The 23,003-nt window shown below is 32.0% G+C and overlaps 3 protein-coding genes across 3 annotated transcripts; 1 reads left to right on the top strand and 2 right to left on the bottom strand.

Annotated features, from left to right (window-relative positions):
- Positions 1-855: 855 nt before the first annotated feature.
- Positions 856-11,561, bottom strand: LOC143203087 (uncharacterized). The gene is made up of 10 exons (XM_076415204.1): positions 11,253-11,561; positions 10,305-10,898; positions 10,136-10,246; positions 8,020-8,181; positions 7,894-7,966; positions 7,685-7,839; positions 7,422-7,627; positions 4,867-5,052; positions 4,310-4,558; positions 856-2,927 (listed from the first exon to the last, which is right to left on the bottom strand). The coding sequence occupies exons 2-10, from the start codon at positions 10,863-10,865 to the stop codon at positions 2,885-2,887; spliced, it is 1,746 nt and encodes a 581-aa protein (XP_076271319.1). The 5' UTR covers positions 10,866-10,898; positions 11,253-11,561; the 3' UTR covers positions 856-2,884.
- A 731-nt stretch (positions 11,562-12,292) lies between these two features.
- Positions 12,293-17,314, top strand: Golgin97 (Golgin 97). Its single transcript, XM_076415203.1, has 8 exons — positions 12,293-12,835; positions 12,891-13,108; positions 13,462-13,722; positions 13,775-14,020; positions 14,474-14,688; positions 16,294-16,522; positions 16,577-16,803; positions 16,908-17,314. Exons 1-8 carry the CDS (start codon positions 12,460-12,462, stop codon positions 17,071-17,073), a joined length of 1,938 nt encoding a protein of 645 aa, XP_076271318.1. The 5' UTR covers positions 12,293-12,459; the 3' UTR covers positions 17,074-17,314.
- Positions 17,315-17,823: 509 nt separating this feature from the next.
- LOC143203061 (protein FAN) lies at positions 17,824-22,934 on the bottom strand. The gene is made up of 14 exons (XM_076415171.1): positions 22,807-22,934; positions 22,321-22,753; positions 22,078-22,260; positions 21,953-22,024; positions 21,680-21,879; positions 21,372-21,539; positions 20,987-21,222; positions 20,709-20,933; positions 20,453-20,653; positions 20,139-20,391; positions 19,858-20,088; positions 18,322-18,503; positions 18,119-18,268; positions 17,824-18,060 (listed from the first exon to the last, which is right to left on the bottom strand). The coding sequence occupies exons 1-14, from the start codon at positions 22,818-22,820 to the stop codon at positions 17,948-17,950; spliced, it is 2,661 nt and encodes an 886-aa protein (XP_076271286.1). The 5' UTR covers positions 22,821-22,934; the 3' UTR covers positions 17,824-17,947.
- Positions 22,935-23,003: the final 69 nt, after the last annotated feature.

Here is a 23,003-nt window from a genome sequence, read left to right as displayed (position 1 = left end):
AGCTTCCACTAGCGTTGGATCCATCTCTTTAATGTTTATGGTTTCAACAATCCAAGTATAGTGGGGCGCCTAGATTTTTAGCTCCCACTGGACCTTGTACATCTAGTTTCTCGGTTATGAGCTCCATTCTTCTGAAGGGCATTTTAGTTGCTAAGAATTCCAGCCAAATTCATCATGCGTGGATTCACAATTGAGTTGAGCATCTCCTTATCCTGGTTTCATCTCCAAAAGCAAGTTATTCTATGACAAATTCTATTAAATAATTTTGGCCGCAGCATTTTTAAAACGTTTTGATAAGCAGTTATTTAAAAATTAGAATTGATAAGTAATTCCTATTAATAATTAATTATTCAATATTGATTTTAATTTAAAAAATTATATATACCTATCAAAAACGATCCGTCCAAAACATATAATGTTGTGCTTATTTTTACTGTACATCAGAGATAGTATTCTGGTTATTGAATTAACAATGGAAATTAACAGGCTGTAACTAATTGTAAATATAAAACGGGATACACTAGAGGTTCAATAATGTAATTGTGGATAGGTATAAATGTAATATCGCGCCACTGATGTGGCCTTAATTGTTCAAAATGATTGTCTAGGCATAAGGGTTGTTACGTTTCATATAGTGAAAGGGAAAATTTTTGAATAGAAATATTTATAAACTTTTCTAAATCTCGTATGTATTATATCAACAGCCATCAATTAGAAAATATTCATAACATATATATTATATCTGAAGGATTATCGATTATAAAAGATGGTTCATAATACACTACAAATTCAAAAGGAGCAACAGATATGAAGGTTTAAAAAATAGGGTCAATATAAAAAATAAAAACAAGCTGATGTTATAAAATCACTTTTTATTTAATCTCAATTTAAGTTAAACTTTCAGTCATACTGATTGTATTATAAATATATCAATATTTAAATATTAACTTTAAACTAGTCACTATTTACAGTAGAACCTTGATAATGTACAGTTACAGTTTTTTTCACCAATTTTCTTCACATTTATATACAGTTATCAGTCAAATCCGTATACCCTAAAAACAATATAATCGGGATTTTTAATCAGATGACTGACTTCCCAAACCAAGTAAAGATAAGACTGATAACGTGAAAAATCCGGTTCTAGGAAAATGTAAAAATTATATAATTTGACAATATTTTAAAGTAAAAAAGTAACAAATTCACAATATAACAAAACAATAAATAAAATGTATGGCAATTTGAATTATCTTCAACTATACCCAAAAAAATAAGCGCTCTTATTATTTTTGTATAAAAAATAAGGGACAGTAAGAGAATATATAAAAACGTTTAATAAGATATTTAAAAATGTAAACCGCCCAGTTAAGCTTGTGTAAATGTAAATTAAAAAAAACAACCCATATTCTAATTTTGACGACATTGATAAAAATAGTTGAGATTCTTCAAGTGTATTTGGGTATGTTGTGTAATCTCAAAAATCCTTTGTGACCAAAAGTAAAAAATCTATCTTGGGGCAAGAGTTGAGACATAACAGTGTAAAGTTTATTTTTCTTAATTGTTTCATAACAAATTGCTATTCTGCTTGTTTCCACAATCGGCAAAAGCTTGCTAAAGCACTATTTGCGACATTCCAAAATGGAAATCTTACTTCAGGTCGTGTACAATACAGCACCAATGCAATCAGTCAATTCATACTGTTAATGTGCCAAGAGATGGAGTTGTTCTGCGTATCCCAATATAATTCAACAACAATATTTTAAAAAAGCTTATAATACAATATTTAAATAAAAATAATTCAAAAATAATGTACAAAATAGGAAATAAAACCGAAAATGTTGAACAGATAAAGAATAAATTAAAAACAGATTTCACTCCCTAATCACAGTAACAATAAAAATCGTTTTTTTAATCTATAGTAGAGGGAGTTTCCATGAAAATCCGCTTTTAGTGCCAGCTGGTAGTAATAATGCAAAAATGGTTGAGATACTGATTTTCTTGCTCGGCAAAAAATGGGAAGTCTTTCAACAATCTTCTGAGACAGTATTCAAGCATATTTCCTCCCTTATATGATCAATACTATTAATATCAACTTTTCTTGGATATATTTGTTACATGGAGGATATAATGTATACAAAATATTATACTACATAATCGATAATATTAACACAATATACCTTCCTATAATCAATATATTCTAGAAAATTTATATTAAATTAGTAATATTAATCGAGTAAGGGACATATAATCAAGAAGTTAGCTAGAAAACAATAAAAAATGGCTCTACTGCAAATTTTAACTCTTTACAATCAAAATATAAATAAAGTTTTGACACTTTTTAGTTAAAATATTCGATCGACAAAATCTTTGTATAAAATTAGTTGTAATTCGTAATGCTGGGTACAGATCTGAATATTCGGTTCAAGCGGATTCGGCGCATTGATGGAAAAAAGGTAAAACGTAGCCTAATTTTCTGCGCACGCATGTGTTTTCTACGAATGCGCCGAATCAGCTCGAGCCGAATTCTCAGGTTTGTACCCACCATAATAAATTGATTCAGCTCAATAAATTCCGCTTACTCCCTTAAGAAAAACTAAAGGCCTGCTTGATTTCAAACATAAAATCATATACAGCTATCGAATTGGCCCAATCCGAGTGATTTACGTTCTAATCTCATCCTTTGCCAAACCGAGAAAAATCAGCTTCTCGTCACCCCCACCTACTCATATACACCACGGATCCATCTGTACTTCAGAGACGAGGGAGGTCGGACTTCCGCGTTGATGTTAATGTAACTAACGCCAACCCATGTAAATGTCTCCTCTTACCTATGTACAGTGACGTACGAGAAATTTATATTCTGTAGATCCGCAGCCTACTTCTATCATTTCTCGCCACTATCCGACTGCACGGGACTAAAGTCCACGCTACAAAGGGAGAAAAACTGTTTTAGAGAATTCTGCGGATCTTATACTTAAATATTTATACTTCTATTTGTACCCATTGATTGAATATAAACGAACACATATCAAATATAACATTCGCATTACTGTATTCGCGTATCAAAAATATTACTATTATACTAGGTATATTATTTAATTTTTAATGATTTTAGTAAAAAAAAAATTAAGATCTTTTCATATAAAAAAGTGGCAATAGAGAACAAAATTTTGAAAATACTGTCCATCGTTTTGTATGACTTTGTACCATCCATCAGCTAACATACGAATACTGCCGCGAAGAAAACTTGTAGGCTTCAAAGTAATCAAGTCATTGACGAATTTTCACACCACTATTTTAAGATGGTTGCCTGAGATGCGGAGAGTCCCAGATTTATGACCTGGCGGTACCCGAATCCTGTGGCTTTAAATACAGTGGTTATCAAGGCTAAATAATTTCTACACTACTCACCGCTACTCTCAAATATTCATTGCTATCAATAGTTTTACTAGTAATTTAATGAAAATTTGCGTTTCATTCTCGATGAAACTTTTCTATTCTTCTTCGTTATTTTAACAAACCAGTCTGAAGTAGTTTTAAGATGTAAATGTTTATATATTATTGAACCCATTTGTGGGTATCTAATCTTCACTTTGGACACAAACTTCTTCATTCCTCAATATTTTTGGGGTAACAATAGTTACAGCTAATTTTTTGCATAACCTAATTGCAAGTTCATCAGTTCATTTCTTCATAGTGGCAATTTTAAATTCTTTATCGATTCTACAACGTATATTGTTGTATATCTTGCTGCTTTTCTTGATAACATAGCATCAGAAATATTTGTCGTGATTTAACCATTGATTTATTTCTCCAAACATGCGAATTTCAGTGGTTAAATACAGAACACGTAAAAGACTGTAATTAATAAGCAACAATTTTTTGTATGAATAAAAAGATATTTCAATTCTGCAGGCTGATCTTCGCATAACTATTAACATTATAATACTTTAAGAAACAAAAAAACCTGTTTAGTTCTCCTTACATCGAAAAAAGCTATGTAATAATTAAAAAATAATATAAATTTAGAATTTACAATAATTTTGTTCAGAGTTTTGATAAGCAACAATTCAATTATGTTTATCTTCTTATAGTTTTAGGTTCATTGGGAACGATACTTAATTCAGATGATTTCATGCCCAATAAATAATTTTGTTTTATATCCAAAATTATAAACAATAACATTAAACAGACTTAAAAATAAAGATTTCTCGGATACAATCTAACTTTTCTGGTTATAGCGATAAACAATTGTTATTTAATTTTAATTTCATCGTACGAAAATTAAAAACGTTTAAATTTACCATACCTGTAGTTTTTCTTTTGTGTGATTTCGTCGATGTTTTGTTGGGTGCAGTCCTGACCTAGATGCCCTGTCGCTCCACAATTGTAACACCCTGGAGGATTTCTAGGAGGTAAAGGATTGGCCGGTGGGTAGCTAGAATACAGTAAGGGAAAACAAGGGAATGAGTATTGGGGAAAATTGGTGTCCGCACCCTGATTCGGGTATTGGGCGTAAGCGAAAGCATTCGGCCTGAAGCTTGCGCTCGTATAGAACCTGAAATAAACAAAACGATATCGACCGATATTAACTGTATTTGCATTAACTTTATTGGCCCTACATTTAAGGTCATTTAATTATTAGTAACATAACTTCGGATGTTATAAGAAAGATTATCCCGACTATGGTTTCCCTTGCTGAAGACTTTTCTAAAATGATTTTCTTTTAAAAGTGAATTGCAAAATGAATAATGCATATTCACCTATATATGTGATTCTAAATACCCTACATAGTGTAAAAATTGATTCAAAAAGTTGATATAAACCAATATAAGCTAGTATTGTGTGTATCGATAGATGTCGTACCTGTTCTGGGCCAAATGGGCATAAGGTAACGTGAACGTCGGCGGTGGTGGAGGGGAAGTCGCATCACCAAATGGTGTTATATAATTCGGCATTCCATTAGTCCGGTTCTTATCCATTGGCCCCCTCCCTGGCCCGTGAGGGGTGGTTGTCGATGGCAGATTTGAAGGTGTGTCTGGAGGCGAACTACTGCAATTTTATAAGTGAAATACATTTTAGATATACTCATTATGAAGCTACTAAGCATAACATATATATTGTATGACGTGTTACATATTACACACTGTGTTAAATTATAAGGACCTTGTTCATATCAGTTTAGAATTGCTGCCACAGTAAGTCGCCACTTATTTCGGTAAAGTACAAGTATTTCTTTTTAAATCCTACAATTTCAACTAGCGCAGTAAAATTCCTGATTGATCATAAATCGAATTGAGCATTTTTGTAATAACTCAATCAACTTACTTATTAAGGAAAAAAAACGGATTATCAAGAAAATATAGATTAACGTTGGATTAGCAGTGGTTCCACAATTACCAGAGGTATCCCTTACTATAGTTAAGTGAAGTTCGAGTAAAAGTATAGAAGTTGAAGGTGTATGATTACAAAGGTGCTGGAATGCAAGTCCACTAGCTATGAACTATTAGAATTAGAAAACATCCCTAGTTTGTGGATTTCGGGCATGGGCATAGAAATTCAGGATGTAAGGCCACCAAGGTCAGACTGAAGTTGCTGGAAACAACATAACAGGTCAATTAAAAAGTTTCCAGCCTGACACATAGATGGCGCTACTAAAATTAAATCCATGTTAGTTCAGTTAGCCCTAACCTCAAAAGATGCGTGTATAAATTTGACTGCTATCGGATCATTAGTTTGTTAATTATAGCATTTTAAGTGAAGCAACTTTCGTTATTGTGAAAAAAAATGAATAAAAAGGAATTTCACATATTGATAAAATATTGCTTTTTGCAGGGAAAAAATACAGTTGAAGAAAAAACTTGGCCCGATGCCGAGTTTCCGGACACTACCCCAGGAAAATCAACCATCAAGAATTGGTATGTTAAGTTTAGAGGTGCTGAAATGAGCACCGAAGACGATGAATGCAGTGGACTCTCAAAAAGAGGTTGTTACCGATGAAAATATTTAAAAAATCAACAAAATTATTTTGAATGGCCGTAAATTGAAATTGAATGAAATAGCAGACACTCTAATGATATCAACTGAACGTGTACATCATATCATCCACGAATATTTGGGTATGAGAAAGCTCTGTGCCGCGCGAACTCACTTTTGACCAAAAACAACGACGAGTTGATGATTCGGAGCAGTGTTTGAAGATGATCAAGCGTAATAAAGTCGAGTTTTTGCGTCGATATGTGACGATGGATGAAACATCGCTCCATCATCTGATGCTTAAGTTCAATCCACAGTCATCCGAATGGACTGCACATGATGAACCCGCTCCAAAGCGTGGGAAAACGCCACAGTGGGCTGGCAAGGTTGGGACGTCTGTATTTTGGGATGCGCATGGAATAATCATTGAATACTTTGAAAAAGGAAGGACCATCAGCAGCGACTATTACATAGCGTTATTGGACGTGAAAAGAAAGTGCTGCTTCACCAAGACCGCGCAGCATGTACAAGTTAGTGAAAACGATGGCAAAAATCCATGAATTGGGCTTCGAATTGCTTCCTCATCCACCGTATTCTCCAGATCTGGCTCCCAGCGACTATTTCCTGTTTTCAGATCTCAAAAGAATATGCTCGCTGGGAAGAAATTTTCGTCGAATGATGAGGTGATCGCCGAAACTGAGACCTATTTTGAAGCAAAGGACAAATCGTACTACAAAAATGGTATCGAAAAGTTGGAGAGTCGCTATAATCAGTGTATCATCCTTGAAGGGAATTATGTTGAATAAAAAAAAATATGCCAAAAAAATGTGTTTTACTATGGTAGGCCTGGGACTTTTCAATTGACCTGTTTAAAAATGACCTGGAATTTATAAATAAACTTACAGTTCAGGTTCTATTGCTACTGAAAAAGGAATGCTGTAGCGCAGTTGCTCTAATATAGACTAATTGAACTTGGCTTGGCACTGCATGGAACCATTCCATGCAGTGTATATTATGGAAATGCGGAGAAAAGCAATGCTTTTCAGAAGATCATTAAAGGTAAACTGGTGGTTGGAGGTGTAGGTGGTAAACACAAGTAAATAAACACAAAACATAATTTAACTACAAAACTAAGCTGCCTAGATGGGAAAACCATCACATACATATCTTTGGCCATTTCTTCTGAAGGGAGATGTTATATATAACAGGACTGATACAGCACCAGATGTTCTAAGAAATTGCTTTACCATCCAGTAACGTGATGTTTTAGATCACATGGGAATGAACTGGCAGTATTAATAAGAGACATAAAATAAAATGCTTTTAAAGTAAATATTTTTGTCTTTCAACCCTACACATTCAATAACTTTAGGATTTATTTTAATCATCACCCAAAACGGCCTAAATCATATATTGAGATGAAGAATTTAACTATGTTTAATTACCTGTTGCTGCTTGATGACTGATAGTGGGAACTCTCATCTGTCAAGGCTATGGATTGCATCTGATCAACAAATGACCGCATATTATTTTGTGGATAGGGCGGTATTCGCATACCGTTAAAATGTTTGATTTCGACAGTGGAGGGTAGGTGCCAAGCATTTATTAATGGCGGCTTTGATGTAGAATCTTCCTTCAGGGCGGAATTTAACTGTAAGAGAATAAAACTGAATTATTATCATACTAAATATTTTGGGTATTATGTTACCTCATCACATTCAGGTTGGCCTGGCTTGACTTGATTATAAATAGGTGAAGGTTGACTAGATTGGTTCAACTGTGATGGTTGTGGCAAAGCCTCTACTGGTATGGGCATCATTGTGGACAATGATACCACAGGAGGGGGTGGTATAGACATTCCACCTAGATTGAATAATACATTACAAACTTAAAGCAAAAATGCTCGCTTACTCTAACCTGAAGGAACCGGAGGTGGAATTCCTGGAGCCGATGATACAACGCCTCCAGGGGGAACAACCGGCATCGCGGCCTAAAAAGCAAACATTGTATTATGGAATAGATGAAAATGCGTAAAAGACATACTGTTGGCGCATGAGTAGTTAATATGCTTAGTGCGGGAGGCCTTGAAGCGACAGGCGTCCGATGTGGTGATGATCCGCGAGATTGATTGGGCGAAGTAACTAGCGGCGAAGTTGACGGTTGCGGAGGCTGTAAAGGTGGCTGATGAGGGGGAAACGGAGGTACCTATAAAACAGCATATTAGATCAGTTTGTTTTCATTATAAACTTTAAATAAATAAAAGTGAAACAATGATCGTAAAATAAAATGGCTAGATAAACAATACAAATATCCATAACAGATATCATTATTAAAGAAAAAAAAACTTATTTTATTGTTGAAACACAATGCCATAGCGAATTTTACTCAAATAATATAATAAATTACTAGGTTTGTTTAGATGCTATAACAAATTCTTTTCCGAGAATATTTCATATTTCTATCTTTCAACCCAAATAATAGATTCACAAAACTACACATGACATAAATAATGACGATAAACCAATTCCTACTTCAATCAAAACGAAACAATAATTCTTAAATAAGTTAAAACGTTATGAAAAAATCTATACATAAATATATATTTTACTGTTACAGACAATTAAAGTTGCTATTAAATCACTATGCCATAGCGAATTTTACGCCAATTGTATGATGAATTCCCATGTTCGTTTTAATATAACAAGAACACTGTCGATTCACAAAATTACATATAGCATAAAATCCACCAGTTCCACATTGCTTAAATTGGTTTATATTAAGAAAGATGAACGGATTTTCAAATGGGATATGGAATCAAACACTACTGATAATATATCTAATAGTAAATTCAACAACGTTTGATGATGAACAGTAGTATAATGAATTAGTACCAATTAAATAAAATATGCAACACATTATGTGAAATTTAAACGCCTTGAAATCTACTTAAACAAACAAAGAGAACGAATATTATTGATTACATCGAAAGACAAAAAAGTTGGATTATAGAAACATGGGGTATCTAAATCACACTTAATTTACGATGAAATAATAAAATTTTCCACATTACATACATATAATATTTTTATGGATACAATTTTAAATTTATAAACAAAAAAAAGCAAAATTTAAATCTTTATTTAAAACAATTAAGTGATGGAATAGCCATTATCTCAGAATTAAGGTAGCATATAATTTACTAATCATTTAAAAATTATACATAGTTTTTATTTAATTAGATAGATCGAGTAGCAATATCTCAATTCCAAAAATTTAGAAGAAAAAGAGTAGATAAAATTCCTACGAAAAAACAAATAATTGTTTAACAATGTGTTTTGATAGTAATAAATTTAAACAGCACGTTATTTAGAAACAGTTCAAAATAATTCAGACTACCAAAATGAGATCAAACACCATCTAATATCCAATGTACCAGTTCCCCTCCCAACTATCGGACTAGCGAATTTCTATTTAAAAAAAATACAAAGCGACCTTGGACAAGAAATGATTTATTCGTTTTGGTAGTAAACACAATTCATTCATTGCTGTTCCATATTGTGTGTTATATAACCGTAATAATTAGATATCAAGATTATTATATATCAAAAATAATTAAGGGAATTTGGGGATATAATTATCGGATTATGTACTGCCTATAAAATAGTGGAATGTCTCAGTTCCATTGATACCTAAATGTATTTATTTTATTACTGCTAGCAGTTTACAACCTATGATGACAACCAATATGTTGGCAACTATTGCCAAATGTTATTATGTAGTCATTCAACAAGTAGTGATATTATAAGAGTGTCAACGGACTTTACTATGTGGAATTTCATTATGTAATAAACTGTTTGCTTGGTAATAGTTGTCAAGTTACTATAGACAACCGTTTTTGAGGCATTTTTGATTATTAATGATATTTTAATTGATTAGTTAAGTTTTAAAAAACTAATTTTGATGTAGTTGATAAAATCCATATCACTTAAATTAATGTTGTGTATAGAAGAAATTAAACAATACCACATCCATGATCGTCACTTTCCTTGATATGTAATTTTAGAACAACATTTAGGGGAATACTCAGTTAACAAGTATCAATATACAATTGTCCACTTTTTCTTTAAATTTGATCTTAATAATATCACATATATCTTACCTCAGTAGGTGCCCCACAATGTAGACCAGGCCAGCCCCTAATATGATTCACATATTCTATATGATGCACTCCAAATGAGGGAAAATTAAATGGCAAAGGAGCATCATGAACCTAACATACAATTTTCTCATATAAGTTGAGATCATGTTACCTTTCATATATAATTTACCTTTCTATAAACTGTAGGATAACCAAATCCTGGAGGAAAACCATATATACTTGATTTGTTGATGAGCCGACTATCTCTAAGATGGTAAAGTTGAACAAGTATTTGAATAAAGAATTGCTTTTGGTCAAAACTAAATGCTGGATGCCTTGCAGCCATGGTAAACAATAATAACAGTTCATTTTGCACTAACTCATCTTTTTCTTTCTGAACTAAATCCTCAATGTAGTCTGTCCTTAAAAATTTCTTCGAATACCAATTTGCTACACTATAATTTCTAGATTTTAACAATGAAATGTTTAGTAACACTTTATGTCGCACTGTTTCTTCATATAAGGTTTGATTTTTAAAAACAGGATCCTTTTCAAGCTTTTCCAAGTTGTTAGCAAATAATGCTTGCTGTCTGAGTTCAAAATAACTATACTTGCCCATATCTTCTACATAGCTGCCTATAAAACGCAGCTCAAATGGAACACACATATTTATTAATTCACATAACATATCAATCCGTTTATAACTATCTAAGTCTTTAAACCATGTTAAAAATTCCTCTTTACACACCATCTCCGGTACACATTGATGTCAGAAAGCAGATTTCTGAAACATTATAACTATATAAGACTTAATAATCTTCTTAAATGTACTTGCACACTAAGTTTTAAGTATATGCCAAAAATTATCATAAACAAAACAACTTTTAAATAAAACTATGGGATAACACTGATATAATCTCAATATGTTCTGTTACCTTTGATATGATAATGCTATCTTAATTCTTAAAATGTATGTAATACATCACAAAACAGGAACTGAACCATATGTTATGAATAATACAAAATTAATGGGATATAAGGAGATTAGAATTATTCAAGAAAAATACTTAAAACTTAGGGATCAGAGAAATTGGTTTGTAGTATAGAAAATTATGACATAACCTATATTGATACTTACATCCGATGCATTCAGAACCATAATACACTGCATCGGATTTCTATTAAACACATCTGCAACTTCAAATATTTCAATCCACAATTGTTTCAATAAAAATGGATGCTAAAGGGTTAAATTCGAAAAACTACTTCTCAGAAAGATTTTCACGCTTATGTCTACACTGACACTGACTTTGTAAGAAAACTAGAACGCTTGATCAACTAAATCAGTTGTTATAACACTATAAACGCGCAAACTTTTTAGTAAAAGAAGTTTTTATCGGAGAATAGATGATATCCTACCACAATCTTGTAAAAATTTAGACAGTCTGACTGGATAGTACGCCAGTTTTGAACTATCAACATCTGATATTATGGCGGCAAAATAAGTGAATTTGAAAAATAATTTTTTTTTCGCATATAAAAGGCTTTCTAATTTTCTGAAATGGAATACGGCTCTCTATGACCATTACTTGCAGCACCCTTTTAATAATGATGAAATAATATGAACTATTATTATAAAATTATCAAATTTATATTATTCACGTGTTGTCTAGAAAATTTTAGATGACCTAAATTTCAATATCCAAAACTCCCTAACTAATTCGCAACCCACACGATTTTAACTGAATATAAATATTAAAAAAGAATATAAAATATTTCAGTGGGTTATATATGATAATTTTTTATACAAGTCAAAATTACTATTCTAAAAAGGAAATTTATTTTTCTCTAAATTAAATGATATAAAATTTCAAATTACTTTTTAAAATGTATGTTAATTAGTTCATAAAATAAAGTGTAGGTAGTGTAGTGATTAGTAGGTATAGGTCATTTCTGTTAATATCATCAAGAATCATTGTTATTAAAAGATCATTAATCACAAAATACATTTGTTTACTTTTTTTACAAAAATTTCCGTCAACAGTTTTCTTTAATTCCATTGTATAAATATTTTCACATAGATGTCGCAGAAATATATTACTCTATCGATAATAATATTTAATATTATCGAAACATTAAAATACAAACGCTAATTCAGGAATATTTATCTTGACAATTAAATGTGGAAAACGTCATAGTAAATAAAGAGAATTCAATAAAATTAGGAGACGTGTAACTAAAAAAAAATATGAACCAATATTATAGAATGTGTAATTTAAAAACAAATTTGTCATAAATTTGTTGTATGTTAATAAATTATGTTGTTAAGTGTTTGGTGATAGAACATGTTCGCATCATTAAAAAATAAAATTCGGGAAGAAACTGGCAGTGATTTAAGTAAACTTACAGCGAAAATTACATCTACTACTGTTCAAAAAATAGAGAACTTACGTGGGAGGTCTCATCAAGGTTCCACTTCTAGTTTAAATTCCATAGTATCATCAGATGGTATTCGGGAAGAGGGTCCTATAGAATTAGAAGAATTTAAAAGGAGAATAGTAAAGTTAGAAAACGAATTTGTTAGAAAACTTGAACATAAAGATAATGAATGGAGGGAAATTGTCAAAGAAAAAGATAAAAGACTTCAGAGTATTGAAAAGGAAAAAGATGAAGCTTATCGACAAATATCAAATTTAAAAGAAGCACTAAAGAATTCTGAAGGTAATAAAATATCTTTTTTATATCTTATAGTAGAGAAATTTTTAATATATTTTAGATTTGAAGCAAAAAATTTTAGAACATAAAGAAAATTCTGAACAGATAGAATCATTGCAGTCTCAAGAATTAGCGAAAGTAAAACAACTTGTCCTACAAAGAGATAAAGAACTTTCTGAGAAAATAGCAGCTTTAAAGGAAGCTACAAATCAATTAGATAAATTAAGAAGTGAAGTTGGTAGACTAAGGCGACAGGAAGAATTACTGAGTGATGTTCAGGTATTTATGTTTTAATGAAATTAAAATGTAACATTTAAGATATCCTTATAAACACCTTTATTTTTACAACCAATATAGTTATTTATATGAATAATTGGATGATTGAAATTACTATTATTTTGTATATGTATTGAGTGCTTGTGTATTTGCATTTTTATTAAATAATTTTACAGAATGATATAAATAATCTATGAAGACATGAACATTGTATTGTTTTACAATCTATTTATTTAACATCCTTTAATACTGTGATTTTTTCCTCTGTGCTTCTTTCTTTTGGGCGCTACAGGTATGTGCTTTCGCTTGTTTCAAGTAAATCACATAAAGTAACCTCACAAGCGCAAATATTTCAGGATGACCTAGAAGCGCTACGTCATTCGTCAGCTCGAGATCTGGCTCACTTAGCTACGGAATTAGCTAAAAGTGAACAAGAACGGCGACATTTATCAGATTTAGTTGTTATTTTGCGAGAAAGTAGTTCAAATGATAGTACAGTGGATCAAAGGGTAGCCTCAGAAAAAAAATTGTTGGAACAATGCTTGGAGGAAGCACATCTTCAACTATCTGAGATAAAGACCTCTTGGAGTGATAAGATTGCGTCGTTGGAAACTCAGGTTAGTCCTGTTTTATGTTTGCTTGGAGTTTTTGTTGATTAACTTTTAATAGGTGGGAAGATTAAGTAGACAAGCTGCTGAGGAGGGATCTGAGAGAAGAAGGGCTGTAGAGGATAGGGAGAAACTCATAGAGAAGATTAAACAGTTGGAGGCAGAGTTGGAACTTTGTAATATGGAATTAACAAATAAAGAAACTAAAATAAGACGTTTAACGCAAGACGTCAATGAGATGTCTATGGAGCTAAAGGCTTTGCAACAGGAGAACGAAGAAGAAATTCAATTTTTAAGAACGGAACTCGTGAGTCAGTCGAAATAACAGAGGGGCTTATGCTTTATTTGCCGATCACTTTTTTTTTCACAGCACCATTGCTTATATCTAGTATTTATGTTTCTGATTAAAACATTTATTTGTTTTTTTCAGTGATATTTTCTTATAAGAATTATGGGTCCTATATTTAATAGGTAGATATAGGGTACTATTGTTTTTATTCAATTTTATGTTAATAAAGGATTTATTTGTGTTAATTTTTTAGACTTTTTATTTGAGTTTATTAATTTTCCTTATACCTACTGTGTTAACTATTAATTTGTTATGGATTATTTTATAAAGGGCTTGTTATTCGAGGTTCTCGGGAACACGAGCTGTAGATAACCAATTTGGTTTGTAAATTTAAAGGTGTTGTTTTATCGCAGGTTCGCCGAACTTTTAACGTTTACTAATAGCAAACGTGGTGTTTTTTTTGCTTTTTAGGACGTAACGAAGACCGAGATAAAGGTAGTGAAAAAGAATTTAGAGAACGTGGAGGGGGAACTAGATAAAACGGAAGAGGAGAATAGCAAATTGAAAATATCCATCGATTCCGAGCATTTGGCGAGCGAGTCTTTGAGAAAAATTGTTACGAAATTGGAAAAGGAATTAGGCGAGGAGAAAGCAAACTCACTGAACGTACAAAACACTTTGTCAAGGTAAGCCGAGGCTGTGTAAAATTGCATTCCGTTTTCGATGACTCATGGATTTCTTCAGTAATGACCTTATTCGGCTCCTGTACGTACAGCCTGCTTAACTAATTACGAAGGAACTTTCATTTTCGAAGTAGCAAAAACAGTTAAAAGCGCGAAATAAATGTACACTTCGAATAACAAACTATTTCGTCATTGTAACATTGCTTTCACGTATTAAGTTTTTAAAAATTATGCTTAGTAATTAGTTTCTTTTTGAAAATGATCGGTGAACTAGATTTAATGCAACATATGTTTTTTTCTGTCACCATAGGCACAGAACGGAACAAAAGTCAGTTCATATTAAGTAATGATAAACTGACCCCATTAAATGCGTGTATAGTGTGTAAATTATAAAATAATATTCTATTATTAAATTTCTGGAACATGTCAAAATACTTTTTTTTGAAAATATGTTAATACATTGATTTAGTTGTATTTTAAACTTTAAAACAAGGGTATGAATCATGTAGCGAATCAATGTTACAAAATAACTTTTCCTCCGCCAGTTTTTGCTTGTACCGTGTGAGTTATTTATTATTGGTATAAATTGATTAACACCGCAAATAAAAACAATATCAGGAAAGATAAAATGAACGTGTTATCTTTAGACTGGTTCAGATCAATATAATTTGTTACGAAGTAACATATAGATATTGATACTATATTTATTTACTACTCACCTTCTCTCTCAATTAAATGCTCTGGCGTAGCCTTCAAAGCTCTGCTGCGATCATCAAATTTCTCATGGCTGAATTTGGACGATGGCCCAAATTATATTGACTTTTAAGGGTATCGGTCTATTGTAGACTATTGGCGTAGAGTTGACACTTCAGAAAGTCTCATAAGGAAAAGTATTTGAAAAGATCTTTGTTATTAGTTCACGTCACCTCTTGAGAGTTAGAGCGTCCGCTATGTCGCACGTAGCGAAGGCGTATCCCGTTGGCATCACATGTTGTCCACGGATCAAAAGAAATGCTATTGATTATGATTGCTTCACCAAACGTTTTAGAAAGATTATTGATAATCCTGACTCAAAGTATGCAATAAGAGTAACATTTTGTGAATTTAGTGAATCTCGTTTGAATATTCCATATACAACTTCTTAATCTATCCAAATATGGTTTTTCGCTAACAAGCAGGGCCCTCTTTCAAACACTATGAAGCTTAGTCAGCGAATAAAGGGCGTCATTGAGGTCAAGTGACAGTGGGGTCTTTTCGCGGGTAGTGGAGTTGTTCTTGGTCCATCTGGTGTTTCTTTGATGAATGGGTCTTCAATGAAACTCGTGGTCGTCTCGACCACCAAACGTAGAATTGACTTTGTGTACTTTGTCATGATGATTTGGCATCAAAGACTGAATAATAAATAATAGGTTAGACAGATCAAACCGAGTCAAATAGAATCAGGAATGATTCCTTATTATGTTGTCGTTTGGGTACCGTGTGCATTTTTCCAATTTAGTGTATTTTAAGGGGCTTCCATCCTATTTTATCACTTATCCATTTGTGAATAATCGGTCTTTATAGTCTCGAAAGGAGAATAATAAAAAATAATTATAATTTATTATTTAGGGTTACCTCAGAAAAAAATACAGCGTTATTGAGAAATGCCGAGATTTCCCAGCAAATGGAAATGGTCAAACAGCAGATGAGAAGACAAGAGAATGAAATGAATGATTTATTGACGAAGCTGGCGGCATTGGAGGATGAGAATGGCAAACTGAAAGGGAGCGAGGCATTGGAACAAAAGTTAAACAGTAATATTGCAGATCTAGAGGAACAAATGGCAGAGAAAAATAAGGTATGATTTTAAATTGATCAAAAACGTTTGCTACAATTCGGTAATTCATTCCAGACAATAAAAATACTGCAACTGAGGTTAGCAGACCTGAAGAAAACGCTTCAACAGGAATTAAGAACACCAGGCAGTGCAAATTTTCAGAACGATTTTTCTGAAACTACAGCAGCTATTTTACAACCTAGCCAGATATTGACCAGGAATTTTCCCAGCACAGTTAAACGTGACGAGGAAGATGTTAACTTTAAGTATTTGAAACATGTTGTGATTAAATTTTTAACTAGGTGAGTAAAATTAAAAACTATTATGATACAAAACGGATTTGGATTTGTGTTCAATTCTATTTATATATGCCAGATAAAATTGTACTGGTATTTTGTTATTGTAGTAGAGACTATGAGGCGCAGCATCTGATAAAGGCTATTTCAACGCTCCTCAAATTTACCGCAGAAGAAGAGAAATTAATACACGACACTTTGGAATGGAAAAAGTCGTGGTTCGGGAGCAAACCAAAGCTGCCTAAAGCTCAAAAGACTGTTAGTTTTGCTAGTTGATAATGCTTTATTTATATTCCATTTTTTCGTACACGATAAGGCTTAATACTTTTGACTAATTAATAAGAGGACGGTTTGTCAACGTTGAATACAAGGGTAACGAAAAAAGAACATTGCCACTAGCTTGTAATTCCATCATGTAAAGATAAGGCTCCAAAATTTTTATATGTATTTGCTATCTTATATAAGCTTTAATATTTATTATGTAAATTCGAATGTGTAAATAAATATAGTGAACATCATTTATATTTTATAAGTTGGTCCAAAGTGATTAGTTGTACATAATTGTACAAAAGTTAAAGTTAAGCTTCATTATACAATTTATTTATATCTCCATCAAATAAAATCAAAGTGCAATAATTAGTAGTTTCATTAATTCTAAAATGAGGATCATTATTCTGTTGTTAAAGAAAACATGTAGCGAATGAGCAGAGCGAGATTGTTAGAGCCTGCTAAGAATTGCATGTCGTGACTGATTAATTCTCATTTATTCTACAGAAAAGGTTGAAATGTTATGGTTGTTGGAGTTATATCTGTATGAATGACTTGATTCCTAAAACTTTTGATCTACTTTATATGACTCGCCAACATGTCTGTTGTGATACTTTATATTTTTACTCAAAATTACTTCTGTTTAAAACACTGGAGGCCCCTTATCAGTGAATGAGGCCTTAAGTAACTTCTGTTATTCTGTATTGCAGCAGGATAACTTAGTGTAACATACAAGTATACAAGAAAACATAAAACAGGTTTTACTAGGAATATTTTAATAACGTTTTTGTAGAAAACCCATATTAATAACAATAAAATGCAAAATAGGTAAGTCACATTATCACATTAATAAAAATAATAGGGAACGAAATTGTTCTATTCGTTATGATTTTTCAACAAACTCATTACTTGGTGTCCAGATCTTGATTAGTTTATCACGACTACCGCTTGCAATGATATTTTTATCTTTGGATACATCAACTGTCGTAATAGGTCCTAGAAGAAAAATCAATTGGTTAAGAGTTTTTTCAATGATATGCAAATTATCAATCACCTGAGTGTACAAGTTTTTCCAATAATACTTTAACTTCAAACATATCCCAAAGGGATAAAGTTCCATTATTGCATCCAATAACAAGTAAATGCCCTTTCCATTTCATAGAGCAAATTGGCGATTTCAGCGTGATATTAAAGACGGACATACCTATAAAAATGACAATAATTTCGTACGAAAAATACGTTTCTCCTAAAGTGTACCAGTGTTAACATCCAGGACCTCAAAGTGGCCTTTATTGCAGCCAACAGCCAGTTTTTCAGAACTGTAACTCATTGCATTTATACCACTGGGTAAATTAAATTTTTTATACAATGTAAAATTCGACATTTCCCAGATGTATAGTTCACCATCTTCAGTTCCTACAGCTAAGTGATGATCGTCCCTGTTGGAAGAATAGTATTGAGAATACAGTATATATATATATATATATATATATAATAAGTACTTCAAAAATTTTTGTATTCGATAAGAAAGTTGTGTAAATAACCGGTGAAATGCGCTAATAACGCGACAAAACAAATTGGACCAACTGTCTACCATAATAATTTGAATCAAAATGTAGGCTAAAGAGCGTCACCTAAAGACACCTGGCCTTTAAAGCGATTTAGAATCCAGAAATCGCTGAAAAAGGTGTTCTCTTTTGCATCTTTATTATAGCATATTATTGCAATATTTATGCATACCATATAGTTTTAAAAATCTTCGGTTAATCCGTGGGTTAAAGTATAAATTGTTTACTCGTTTTAACTGTTCGTTCATGGAAACATATTTTCATCAAATGGGGTGGTAATTGCATTTTTTGAGATTTTTATAGTTATAGAATATTTATGTTGAACTGCGAGGTTATCGGTATTATAAACGTTTAAAATGTGTTAAAACCATGCTTTTCTTATCAAAAAAGAAAATTTGTTAAATAACCATAAATATAATGAGGAAAAAGTAATTTTGTGATGTTTGCGATTGTGATCGGTAAAACAATTATCCCGTCACTGTAGAACTTCTTAGAGTTCTGGGCGAAAATGAACCTAATGGCTTATGCTCTACAGTGGATGTCTCAAATTATCATTCAATCTCTTAATTTTTGCCTGCAATTCTGGCGGTATTTTTAAATCGCCTCTTCCAATTGTACTAGTTGATAGTAGAGAGCCGAATTAATGGTTTTCTCAGCTTCGAGCAGATGAATAACCTTTTCGATACCACCAAACACTTAACATCACCTTCCTTGGCTTCAACACGGGCGACCCTTTATGAAGCATGTTCTAGCTTCGATCACGATGTTTTTCGCACATTGTTTCAAAATTGACTCGATGTCTTTTCGTTTCAGCAGCCGTATATAAATGGAAGCTGGGTCGATTAACTTTTTCACTGTTAATCTACGTGTAACCCAAGTATCGAACTTTTACCACCCAGTCTTATGTAAATGGTTTAAAACTGTTAAACTGTTATTAATTAGTTAATTTCATCGGTTTTTTAACGATTGGTACGTCAAGCAAAATTAATTTTTTATCGATTGATTTAATAATAGAAAGATAGCTCAATAAATTTTGGACTGCTTAAACGAACGACCTTACCTTTATATTTGCATTGTTCTATGGACTGTTATCTTTCTATCTAAAAGCACTAGTATACTGTTTCGTTGAATAAGTATCAGATATATGCAACTTTAAAGCCATATATTAGGAAAAACTGAAATTACTTTTTCCCCAACTTTATTTTACCATAATAAATATATTTACCGATCAAAACACAAACAGTTCACGGCCGAATTATGGTCTAGATGCTTGTATAAACAATCAATTACGAGGTCTCTAGCGTTAGCGCTGACATTTCTCCAAACTTTTACTGAACAATCACTACTTCCTGACACAAGAATCGGAGATTTTTCGCCAAGAGCCATACACGTCACGGTGTCTTCGTGCGCTAAAGCATTTGTCGTTATTTTGCCATAATCCAGATCGTAGAACAATCTGAAAGTAATCAAATTAATTTAAAACAAATAAGGTGTCATAAAGTGTACATTTGATTATCCCAACTACCAATAATTACAGTGCACCCATTTGAAAACGGTATACAACTACTTAAGGGCATGTCTCCTATATTAGCGCTTCTAATTTGCCTGTTTTGATTTAAGCAGAACACCTTCAGTTTTGAATCGTGTCCGACTGAAGTTATTTTTGAACCGTCCTCACTTATATGAATTTGACTAACACTCGTTTTGTGGCTGTTAAAAGTCGCCTTAAGCTGTAAGTCCTTAACATTTTTCCAGATATCTGAAAAATGTTCAAATTTCACGTTCGTCTATTAAATTAATATAAAATATAAATCACGAACCTTCAAGAACTTCCTCCTCTTGTATTTGAAACGGTTCAGTTAACAGAGGAATTCCTATTTTTCGACGGGGATGAGGGACGGTGAATACTTGTTTGGGAATCTGGCCAAATTCCATGATTTGCACTTCGAATGCGTGCCGCTCGTTGGCATCAACTATTGAATCTAAATCTAAATTGCCCTCATAACACAGATGGTAAAAGACTAAACAGAATACAAATTCATTAGGCCTCAATTTAATTCAATATGATACACTTACGATTGTTGGCTTTTAGTGCCTCATCTCCTTTTTGTTTGTATCCAAATATGAGATCTATCCAGTGATGTATATTATTTGAGACTATATCACTTTCGAGAGCTTCTTTTAAGACTGATACAAAATGTTTTGGATTTTCAGCCCAAGGAGGCAATTCAACATCTCCCACCTTCAAATTGTTATGCCTCAAACCAAAGTTTATGCCCAGATTGTTCAATAAAAATTTGCCTATTTAAAAAATACATAATTATAGGAGTTTATTTTTTATATCTCATTTTTACCTTCGCCGCTGGTGTCATAAAATTCTGGGATTAATTCCTTGAAATCGGACATGTTACTGAAACAATTTCTAAAGGCATCAGCCACAGAATTAAACATTCTGTCAGGATGATCAAACCTACCACCTTGCATACACAAAACATAATGCGGATATAACCTCGCTAGATAATATAGTACAAAGCCTGGTGTAGAATAATGAGATCCATAGATAAATTTAGGACTTGACATCTCATTATAACTGAAAATTAATTAGAATTAATAATTTCCTTTTTACGGACTGCTATTTTGCCAGAGATCACTTAGAAACAAATTTAAGATTTCATTATCAAGAGTTATTCTAGTGTAACATTATAAAGTATTTGAAATAGTTGTATTGTTTAATCATACCGATCTAGTAACCTCTGTAATCTTTCTGGATTTAAAGCACCAATAGGTTTTGAGAGGTCTCTGTAATTTTTCTCATTTGATAAATCTAATTCATCACTTGTATAATCTGTAATTATCCAAGGGAAAACCGGATACTGTGTTAAATCATTAACAGTTCTATCACCAAGGCTGAAAATATATTTAATCACAAATTATAATAGGATATTTGTACTCAGTGAATGTTAATTATATGTTTTTACCAAATGTTATTGATACATACATAAATTCAGAATTATACTTAATACTATATTTTCATCTATTTCAGTTACCTATTAATGTACTGTAAATACTCATAATTTGATATGATTCCATTCTGCCACTGTAATGTTATAAAATTTTTTTCTATATTGTCCAATTTTAATTCTGGTTGAGCTAATAAACTATCATAAAAATTATCTCTTTCTTTTTGATTCCTGAATGACAGATATATATGTGAATTTGTACTATCAGATGAGTATATTTCTAGTCCCTGTAAATTATTGCTAGTGTTACACGTGTACACAAAGAAACCACAATATATAATACTTCTTTCATGTACTTACAATATGCCTAAGCAGAAATCTTCGTTTAAAAATTTGCTTAATACTGTTTAAATTAATTTTTATCACCAGATTCTATAAATAAATCAGTTATTGTATATTCCTACCCGATACCTTCAGGTACTTACATTTTCAATATTATTGTATGGTTGAAAATACAATTTCATTGTTGATAATACAATTTTTCCAGGATTAATATTTAAGGGACAAACTTTGTCTACTTGTGATTCAGTTATTATTTTTTCATATAAGTCTAACCAGAAAGGGTCAAAATTTACTCTGGAGTGTACCGAATATACTATTGCTGTTATCTTGAACATTTATATGAATATGAAAAACATTAATTTGAATTAGATTACAAAAGGGCTTACCATATTGGATTGGTCTGCAGAAGGCAATTTACTTGCTCTTTGAAGCTGTAATATTAAATTTAAACAATTTGCTATTTTTGCATAATTGAAAAGGAACAGAAAGTTCCCAGACTCTTTGAATTTATATGGGGCTGTTATATTTCCTTCAAGCATTTCTGTATATTCCCGGCAATTCACACTTAAGACATTTTTACTTTTTATAAATTTAGCTTTTCCTTTCCATTCTTCAATTACAACACAATTTTTTAAAGATATTTTAATAAGGGGTTTTGATATATCTTTAGGATCAAATACCAAAGATTTTGAGCACATTTTAAGTCTTCCATCTTGTTTTTTATAGTCATAGTTGGATGAAGTAGTATCAGAAGGAATAAATACTGCACTAAAGTCCTCAAAATAAATTTCTCCTGGCTCCAGCAGTAATAAAGAAAACCTGCATTGAATATAATAAGATCCTTATGAATGATAAGTAATGATTTGTCGTACCTCTCTTTATCCATGATAATAAAACTTAAAACTAAAGTTACAACTACATGTAACACACATAAACCCGAGAACTAAACAATAATATTATGACATTTAGGTTATATCTGATGTAGTTGATGGCACTGCCATCTTATTCTGTTATACTAAATATCTCGTTAAGCTTTAGAGACATCTATGGTCAATGAATGGCATTCACT

The sequence above is a fragment of the Rhynchophorus ferrugineus genome, unplaced genomic scaffold (assembly GCF_030347505.1).
Source record: "Rhynchophorus ferrugineus isolate W39M unplaced genomic scaffold, kcgeb_rfMv2 rfM9, whole genome shotgun sequence".
Lineage (NCBI taxonomy): Eukaryota > Metazoa > Arthropoda > Insecta > Coleoptera > Curculionidae > Rhynchophorus > Rhynchophorus ferrugineus.
The sequence above is the reverse complement of the archived record's forward strand: the minus strand, read 5'-3'. Positions and strand labels throughout refer to the sequence as shown.